At 38.0% G+C, this 10,168-nt stretch overlaps 1 protein-coding gene across 2 annotated transcripts in view; it reads right to left on the bottom strand.

The window, feature by feature from the left end:
• Positions 1 to 2,527: 2,527 nt before the first annotated feature.
• The window catches only part of LOC122986607 (golgin subfamily B member 1-like), a 40,011-nt gene continuing 32,370 nt past the window's right edge, over positions 2,528 to 10,168 (bottom strand). For both annotated transcript variants that reach the window (XM_044357935.1, XM_044357936.1), the window contains exons 22-29: positions 9,840 to 9,925; positions 8,880 to 8,916; positions 7,550 to 7,696; positions 7,141 to 7,269; positions 6,440 to 6,537; positions 6,208 to 6,300; positions 5,946 to 6,060; positions 2,528 to 3,967 (exon numbers count right to left, since the gene is read on the bottom strand). In XM_044357935.1, coding sequence (XP_044213870.1) covers positions 3,809 to 3,967; positions 5,946 to 6,060; positions 6,208 to 6,300; positions 6,440 to 6,537; positions 7,141 to 7,269; positions 7,550 to 7,696; positions 8,880 to 8,916; positions 9,840 to 9,925 — 864 coding nt within the window. In that variant the 3' untranslated portion in view covers positions 2,528 to 3,808. The remainder of the gene's footprint in view (positions 3,968 to 5,945; positions 6,061 to 6,207; positions 6,301 to 6,439; positions 6,538 to 7,140; positions 7,270 to 7,549; positions 7,697 to 8,879; positions 8,917 to 9,839; positions 9,926 to 10,168) is intronic.

Genomic DNA, 10,168 nt, shown 5'->3' with positions numbered 1-10,168 from the left:
GTCGAAAGTCGGTGTAAAATGTGGGACTACAGAGAATCCTCTGTGACTGTGAAGGCCACAGACACCGAAGCCTGGAGTAGAAATTAAACTTCAGAGAATCATTTTAGTTTGGAAATCATTAATGATAATAAAAAAAAAAAACATATCAGTACTCAGTACTTTTTGTTCGATATCATTAAAACTGAATTAGTTCATCGGTTTTATGATTTCATACATTCAGTCTGCTGTGTCGGGAGATGTCATAGAGTCCCTCATGGAAGTTGTCTTTGGCTGCTCCTCTACACAATTTTCTATTCATGATCTTCCTCTAACCCTTTCATGCATGAATTATTAAATCACAGAGTAATCATTTTTTTATTGTTTATTTTTACTCTTAAACAAGTGAAAAATCATGCCAATATTTTTTTTTAATATATTGTATTTTACATGTGCCCATTGTAACAGACACCATGCATCAACGGAGTAAAAAGTGATTAATGGAAATCAATACAGGCAAAAATATATGTATATGTTTTTTATATATATTATTCTATTACTAAGAGCAAATGGTATGAATACACATAGGAACATTAAATACCAACAACAACAACAATAAAGAGGATATTTGAAAAACATGTCATAGGTCCAATAGGCAGAATGTACCCTTTGTTGCATGACGTCCACTAGAGCAGACAGATGTATTTTCAGTCACAGAAAAAATGTACAAGAAAAATATTATTAAAAACTTGATAAAAGTATTTCAAACATCTTATATAGTTGAAAAATATACTTTTTACCTGTTTTTTTTCCTTTGAGACTAAAAGTATTTAACAGATATTCCTGAGCTACTTGGTGCATTTCCTCCTCCCTCCGCCATTTTGAATTTATGATTCAATATCTCAAAATCACAGAGTCAAAAATGACATTGAGATGGAATTGTAGACAACACTTTGGGGGTTCACCACCTGGTAGTTGGGACATGGTACTACAACTTAAATGGTTCAAAATGGCTTCCAAATATCTGTCCACTGTAATGGACACCATGCATGAAAGGGTTAATGTTAAAAAAGGCAGCATGTGTCTCTATGTACGCTGATGATACTGCGATATATTTGGCAGAAGCGACAATCAGTGATTTAAATACATACATTAATAGTAATTAATCTGTTTTGAATGTGTCTAAAACAACCAGTATTGTAAAAACAAAGCTTGATCTTAACATAAATAACATGTTAATAAAGCAGGTAGAAGAAGAACATTTGGGAATTAGCAATTATAATTAACGTAGACAATCAATTATAATTGGACTGTTGCATGCCTAAAATGGGAACTAAAATGGGAAACAGTTGTCTGTAATTAACAAACTATCAAACAAGTGATTCAAGCTTTGTTTTGTCTCACCTGGATTATTGTTCAGCAGTTTAGTTCAGTTCTTCATCAGGTAATATTACAAAACTGCAACCGGTCCAGAATAAGGTGACGTGTTGCTCTTTCTTGTGGGTTGAGAGAAAATGTTTAATACATGAAAGTCTCTCTTGGTTTGAAGTTAAAAATAGATGACTGTACTAATAGATGATTTTCATTTGGAATATTATAACAACAAAGACTCCTGGAGGCTGTTTTACTTCACCAGAATACAAAACCGCATCAGTTCATGTACTAATATAATGAGCTAATTATACTTATGACTCTGTTGGATCATGATAGATTCATTTGTAAACTGTCTATTTTGTTTGTTAAATGTCAATGTTTATTTACAGTAGTCCTGCATTAAGATGTGTTGTCTTGTTGATGTGTTATGATGAATGTATGAATGTGTAGTGTCTGTACTGTCACCTTGTAAACTGTGAAGAACAGCTGCTGCTATACAGTAGCTAACGAGGATCTTAACAAACAAACTTCCAACAAATCGATCAGATTGACTCAATCACTTTCAAGGATAATCAACGCACGTTAATTTGAAGTGTCAAAACAAAGGATCTGAATATGAATGTAAATCATTTAAATACATTTGTGTAAATTTTTTAAAAACATCTTTTTGCTTCGTCATTATGGGTTCAAGGTGTGTGTAGAATTAATTACCTATTTAAGAGAAATAAATACACTTTTCTTAAAAAAACACTGTATTCTCTGAGTGTTCTCGCATTTGTCCAAGAAAACATTTTGGTTTTGGGTTCATCATCATTTTAATATTTGGCCTCCAGTCATGATCAGATTTTCAGATTTTAAGTTACTCCAAAGCAACAACCTGACGACGGACGGATGATGCCACAGACACATCATGTGAGCAAAATGAAGAAAAGTTCAATAAGCTTTATTAAATTTCTTTTTTTTTTTTTTTTTTTAGAGATGGTTAAAGGGAAGGGTGATCTGAAAAAAAGCTCACCTCCAACACAGTATTGCACCAAGTTGAGCCTAACGTCATCAAAACAAAAACAGCATCTCTTACTCTTAAAAATAGAGGCAGTAGAGAAAATATGCCATCTGAACATTTATCAGTAGTTCAACTTTTTCATAAATAGATTCGGTTCATTGTTTTTGTCCATCAATCACACCTTTATGTACAGAACATTAGGACAACGTACCACAAACTCATCAGCAACCTTGTATTTCTACAAAACTGGATCAATTAACAAGCCAAAAAGCATCTTTTACACTTTATTCCATTTTCTTTGCGGTTAAAAGAATTAGATTTGGCTTGTCAGTTGACCTTGTTTTGTGAAAACTGTCCTTTTTGTCAATCGTATTTTCAAACTCTAAATATACAGTCATCAAACATCAGGCAGAGAGGATAGAAATGCATATATACATAAATACAGTTCATAACAGACACTGTACAGCAAACTATCTGAGGATGCACACATAAATACAGAAACATTAAATACATACAGTATGTACTTTCATATCCTCTGCTTTTCTGCAGTACATTTTCAATGGCACACCATGATACCGGATTAAATCTTTAAAATATCGTCTCCCAGTGACTTTAACAGACATGAGAGCACTTGTTCAAACCGCCAAGGTAAGAATACAGACACCTTTGGCTTTACAGTCTGAAGGGGACTAGAGGAAGGGGGGGGGGGGGGGGGTGTAGTGCTTCTGAGCTTATGTGAGATGATTATATACACATTTGGAGTTTCAGTGCATAGTTTTAACTCAGCATCACGATTATGTGCGAGGTATGAAACCAAGCAGGCAAAACAAAGCAGCAGCTGGTGCCAACGTCTGTGACTGTGAGGAGCGATGTTTGCATGTTTGTTCCCGGCTCAGGGGAGGGCAACGAGGTGGAGAGGTGATGAGATTTAAAACAACATTTTGTACAGTAGTGTTAACCAAGAATGCGTATGGCTTTCTTCACCTTCTTAGGCTTTTATATATATATATATATATATACGGTTTGCATCAAAAGGCTTTGTGTCAAAAACGACATTTCACTCCTTGTCTCCTTTTTAATGTTGATCTGAAAACAACTTGAAGGCAACGAGCCTGAATAATTATACAATTCAGAAAAACACAAAAAAGAAGGGGAGTATTATGTTTTAAGGCTTGATTTAACAAACAATATTTAAAGTAAAAAGTTGCTGTTTGAGATGTAATTTAAGCTAATATTACCAAACCAGTGCACAGTGTAAATATAACTTAATTTCCTGGCAACATTACCCAGAACGGGTGAGTATGGAGAGCATCTCCGACTCCTGTAAATGTGCCGGTTTTAGTGTTTTACAACACAGAGCGAGCGTATCAGAGCGATGCATTAACTAGAAAAGACATAAATACAGACTTCAGCTTTAAAGTTGAAGCTTTAGCCAATTTGCGTGATTACCCAGCGTTACAGGGCGCCAGTGAGGCACATGAGGACGAGCACGTGTAGTGTGAGCAAATAGGCCAGAAAGAAGTATCGGGAGCGGGCGCGGCTCGTCAGCAGCCTGGAGAAGTAGAGGCTCCGCCCTCTGAGCCACCGCCGGCACGCCACCATGCCGCCTTTCACCTGGAAGCACACACACACACACAATCAGCCACAGAACAGACCGAACAGACACATGATCACTGTGTTCACTGCTATATTTCACAGTCAGAGGCCATGAACTGTAGATAACGCTGCTACGCATGTCGAGCTTCCCATTATAGCACAACATGTATCTAGTTTCATTGATAACTTTGATAACTGCTCATCTTAAATCTCAGTTTAACATGTGTACCAAAGATAATGATTTGTGACATCACAAGTTTGGAGCCAATCGTGGTCCAGTATGCAATTTACACAAGTGTAAGAGACAGAAGGAGACATCTGGTGTCCAGCAGGGAAACTTTAGAAATGAACGATTTTTACATATTCATAGATTCTGGATTTTTTTTACTGCGGGAGAAGGAGGAGATGTAACTTTAAGGATTTTTAATGAGGTAATTACTTTTTTTGGGGAAAAAAATCATTTTCTGGTCAATATTTTGTACATTTCATTTAATTCTCTTCAATTTAAACCTGTTGTAGCTGCTACCTAAGAATATATTTACATATTTTTTTATTGTACATTTCTTTTGTTCTTTTTTGTATTATTTAGAATTACTTCATTTTGTGTATATTTTCATTGCTCTGCTCTTCAACACCAAGACAAATTCCTTATATGTGCAAACCTACTTGGTAATAAACCTGTTTCTGATTCTGATTTATTGTTCAGAGTATTTTTATATTAATCTTAAATCATGTCTGGATGAGATCTCACACTTCATGGTAACTTTTTAAAAACAATGTTTACTCCATTTCACACACAGACAACTGCAGGCTTCATATTTCTGGCCGCTGAGTCTCAATTTTGCCACCTGAAATGCCAACTGACGCTGGCTGACAAACTTTACCACGAGTTTGTTAAAACTCTGTCTCCCGCTGACCTTTTAATGTCAGTAAATGAAATAAAACAAGAACCCTGTAAAAGGCTCTTTATTTTGTAGTTGATAGCTTAAAAACTGTAATGAAAGCTACATGTCAAAATGTCAGCATCCTCACCAGCTGATGATTCATATAAATAATAAGTATTGTGGTACAGTATCAAAGTGTTATATCATTCTAACATAATGCTTATTACAGGGATGCTGGAGTGTAAACTTCCCAAAATCCAATAAAAAGCAGGTCAGAGCCGCTAACGTTAGCATACACTGTGATGTAACTTCTATTAGCATCCAGGCCCGGCTCCCACACAGTGGATGTGAAATCCTTTAACAGGGCTTTTACTTACATAAGCTGCAACTCCACAAACTAATTAATAAGTGATATCCTGCTCGGCTTTAGATGTGATGTTGGATTACTACTGTAGGTAGTAGGGATGTGCAGAGAGTCCAGTATTTGTATTCGAATAAAAGTGGAAAGAGGTGTTTTTGTTTTTATTACGCTTATAATTTTAGAAAATTAAAGATGAAAATTAAAGTGATGTCCAAATTAAGAAATATGCGTCATGTAGCAGGTGGATGTGACTCCCCTCATTGAGACCTGCTGATAGAGAGAGTCTGACATAGTGACTATAACCGACTTGTGCTGGTATTTAACATGTTTTTTTTTCTTTTCTTCCCAAAAACAAATAATTTTTAAAATATTTGTATGAAATAAATATTCGTAAAAACCTCACTATTTGTGCTTTGCCGAATAATGTATTTGTATTCGAGCACACCCCTTGTAGGTAGTGAGACGTTAGAGCACATTAACACATCTTTTAACCCTTTTCTTACTATTTTGCTTCTGTGTTTACGGTTTTAGAAAGTCTAAAACTAAAACTCTTTAACTACAGGGTATCACTGTTACTACAGCTAAATGTACATTCAACATGTGGAGGAATCCAAAGCTCGACAGGTCGGACATCACTGCTCATGGTTTAAAAAAAAACAAAAGGTCAGTTGAGCCCCAGTTTGCCTCTCTGGATGAAAAGAGGCAAAATAAATGAACAAATAAATAAAAAAGCATTGTGTCTACTGCGTACCTTTTGTGTTAATAGAGGCTGGTTTGGGTCGAGACTGAGAGCTTCCCACTCCTCTTCTGTTTCCATCTCGATACTGAAGTCCCTCTGACTGTCTCTGGACAGACTGGAGCCAACGCTGCACAACAAAAACATCCAGAAAAAGAGTTCTGCACTGCTGAATACATATATGTATGTGTGTGTCTGTGTGTGTGGGGGGAAGAGGGTGTTTGTGTGTGTGTGTGTGAATGAAAGAGATAGACAGGTGACTGATTTGGAGTCTCACCTCTTCGCTCTGTCCTCAGCAAGACGCAGAGCCTCCTCGGTCGTCTCCCTCCTGGCTCGCTCATCTGCTAGACTCTGCTCCACCTCGAGCAGCCTGAGCACACACACACAAATCATGGGAGAATATCCATGAGCTCAACCAATTCTACAAATCATCTGCAAAAATCTGCAAGAGAATGTAGATAACATCACACAAAACTACACAGATACAAAGACGGATCCGGTCTCCTCACCTTTCTCTCAGCTGACTGGCTTCAGCAGCGTCAGAGATGACGGAGTCGTTGTTCTTCTCCTGAGGGGCTCCTGGTGCAACCTCTGCATTTGCTGACCCCTGGTGGTGGGAACAAAACATTACAAGTATATATACACAGATGAGATAGATGTGACAGCACGGAGAGACAGGAAACAAAGGGAGAGAAAGATAACGATGACACGCAGCAAAAACATGTTTTGAACTGATAGAAACATGTTTCTATCAGTTCAAAAGAGACGCTGTATCAAAAGCCTTTGAAGTGACTCAATCACATAATAAAAGAAACTCAGATACAATAGATTCAGATTTCAGAAGCAGCTCAAACTCAAATATACCAATAGAAGTTATGTGGTTGCCCTGTAACTATATGAAAATATCACAGGAATATTTAGTTTATTGAAGTTTATAAGAGGAAAACTAACTGGTAGATGTAAAGGAAACATGCATAGTATCTGAAGTCTAAAGGCAATATAGATATAAGATGCATTCAAATGGCATGAGTGATAAAGGGACCAGAATGGGTCAATTAATGCATCTTAAAAAGCTTAAATGCAAGTGAATGTGAAGTGTAAACACATCCAAGAGGGACTGAACTCCGATTTGAGACAGTTGAAATGACAGGTGTCCACTCTCCACATAAGCAGCACATACACATGCACATGTTCAGGATATATTGATTACCTGCGCCTGGCCTTGGACTTGGACTTGGCTCTCCAGCCAGTGGCAGCGGTTCTGGGTGTCCCTCAGGGTTTGGGAAACGGCCCTCAGCTGGGCTGCAACAGCACCTTTCTCCTCCACCGTCTGCTGCAGCTGTGGGGAAGATGCTGTATATTTTAGCGTACATGGTGATAGATCCTTTGTTTCTATTCTTAAAGAAATGCTTTTATTCTTCTCTTTCTTGTATCTTTTATAAGAAACGGCTGTAGTCAATAGGTAGAAAAGTCATGTAATCAGACTTTGATTTCCTGTGATGTGATCTAACTGCCTGCCTACACAGTAAACTAACTGGAAGCATTTCTCAAACAACTTACACACGACTTCAGTCCGCATCTACACTGGTGTGATTTAGGATGCCTCATCAGTTTCATACCTTGGTGTTGAGCTGCTGGAAATACTGGTCTCGTTGTTGGATCTCATACAAGCAGCGCTGCAGGTCTCGGTGAAGATGGATCCTCTCCGCCTCCAACCGACTCACCGCCTCCTCCATTCCAATCTGACCTGCCAAAGCAACAGTTTCCTGTTGCGTGTGAACAAGATAAAAATAAGATGAAAGACTGAACAAAGGGTTTGTTTAAAGTGTGAAAACACTGACAGATATTTGTTTTTTTTTATTAAATTAATATGTTATTGTATAATAATTATATATATTTATTATATAATATTTGGTTCACATTCATGAAAACAGTTATTTAAGATAGACAAATGTCTTTCTACCAGTATACCACTATACCAGTACCTTGCAACAAAGAAAATCATCTACAGTTTCAAATAGTATAGTTATAATTAGGGATGCATGATATTGGATTTTTTGCCGATATCCGATATGCCAATATTTCCAACTCATTGTGGCTGATTGCCGATGCAGATACCGATATATGCACATATTTTTTCCAGCTGGCTGAGGAGATTATTACACATGCAATCATAGATTGTACTAAGTATGATCAAGAAAGACAATATATGAAGGAAGAACTCAGGAAAACTGGAGTTCAGGAGTTCAGTGTTAAAACTTTAATGAACCTGCCAAGTGGGAGCAGCAGTAGAGTTTTCATTGAGTTTATTAGACAGACAGGATTAATGTGTAGAATTTAATCTCTGGTCCACACTCCGGAGCAGAAGGTGGTGGTAATGCACCTAATACGCTGGTTGCCAACTGCCGACCCCCCCCCCCTCCCAAACAGAGTGGTACATCCTGTCAGTCAAAGTGTTACTTATCTGTGCAGCTGAACATAGCAGCTCCTCCACAGACTATTTCACCCTGACGGTCCCGGTGTTTCCTCCGCAGGCTGCACTTCACTCAAGCTGCCCGTCAGACCAGCTGCTTCTTCCCACTTTAACCTGAATAACAAACCAGGGCTCGGTGCTCCGGTTGGATCCACATGGAGAGCCGAGGCTAATGTTAGCTGAGAGGCTAGCGGAGCTAGCCTCCACTAGAAGAAGCAGCTGGTCTGACGGGCAGCTGAGTGAAGTGCAGCCTGCGGAGTAGGCACTGGGACCGTCAGGGTGAAATAGTCCGTGGAGGGAAAGACAGTCAGGCGAAGGCAACAAATCGGCCTCATAATCAGCAGAAAATGTTCATTTCGGCAGATGCCGATATTTAATTTACAGCTTATATCAGCCGATACCGATGACGTGCCGATAATATCATGCATCCCTAGTAATAATATTGCAGATCACAATGTTCAGTTGTGTAAACTTACCTTGACTGGTTGTGTGTCCTTCTTCTGTCTTTCAGACCTATAAAACAGAAAAATCTTTAGCACTAAAGGCCAAAACGTTACATTTCTCATTAAACTGTTATTTGGTCTTTTTGTTCTGTGCATATCCAATGATCAAACATCTAATATTTTACCAAAGTGAGCAACACCCTCAATTGTTTCTGTTGTTTAGAAAAGCACAGGGTTTTATGAGTTTAGTGAAGCTGTGACCTGCCAGACTGTAAATACTGTAAACCAGTGTCAGCAGTAGCGCTTTAGATCTGAACTTTGCCTTCAGGAAGAGATGAACAGAACTGAGAGGCAGGTCACTGGTTCCTACAAAAATGGAACAATTTCCAATTCAGAGTCAGTTCTTGAAACACAACTTGGGGATCGTTGTCCTGCAGGATTTTCTTAAATATGGTGAATAAGCATAAAAACAACTACAATTCCCAGACTGTGTAACCAGTTCAAGAACCCTCAGTATCTCATATTCTGTGAGAACAAGTGATGATCTAACAGTCAGAAAAAACAGTCAGTGGGCTTGCAGCTGATTCTTCTCAACAGTTTGATGCATGCATTTTTGGAGGTTTCGTCAATTTGAAGTAAGAGCCGTTCAATGTATCTGCATTTTTTGACTTGAATATGGTTTAATACGTGTACGCAGGGAACCCCAAAGTACCAAATATTCTTTTTAATATGAATTCTTTAAGAGTAACTTGACACTGGCTTGTTTATGCTGCCCACCAGAGGCTGAAACTGGCTGAATTATTATTTGGTGCACTTTATTCAACAAACCATCACATCACAGTTTGGTGTTTTTACAGGTATAACAACAAAGACACGTTGCAGAGGTGCAACAGACATGAACTACAAGGCATGACTGTGATTTTGATTATGTTCTTCTTTAATAACTGAAACTTTCATTTCTAAAAAACAGAATGATCTTCAGTTTGCTTTTACCTCAGATCTGCTGACTCTTCCTGGTGGCTGCTGTCTTCTTTTTCAGTTTGCATCGTCTGTGCTGTTTGTTGACGCTCATCCATCGGCTGCAAAAACATTAAAAAAAAAAGCAGAAAAAAGTTGTCAATCACCAAGGTAATATAATTTATCTTAAAAAATGCATTAAACACAAAATCTCACATACACCAGAACATGTGCATCCCAGCAAAAATAAAAATACCATGCAAGTCAAAGCAACGGTATGTTAAAAAAACAACATCTAACTCAACCCTGCATGCTGTCCACAAAATGAAACACCACAGAGAAAGGAGGCGCAAGCAACAGCCAAA

This window comes from Thunnus albacares, chromosome 1 (assembly GCF_914725855.1).
Source record: "Thunnus albacares chromosome 1, fThuAlb1.1, whole genome shotgun sequence".
In the NCBI taxonomy this organism is placed as follows: Eukaryota; Metazoa; Chordata; class Actinopteri; order Scombriformes; family Scombridae; genus Thunnus; species Thunnus albacares.
Note: the sequence above shows the minus strand (reverse complement) of the source record. Positions and strands in the feature narration are given on the sequence as shown.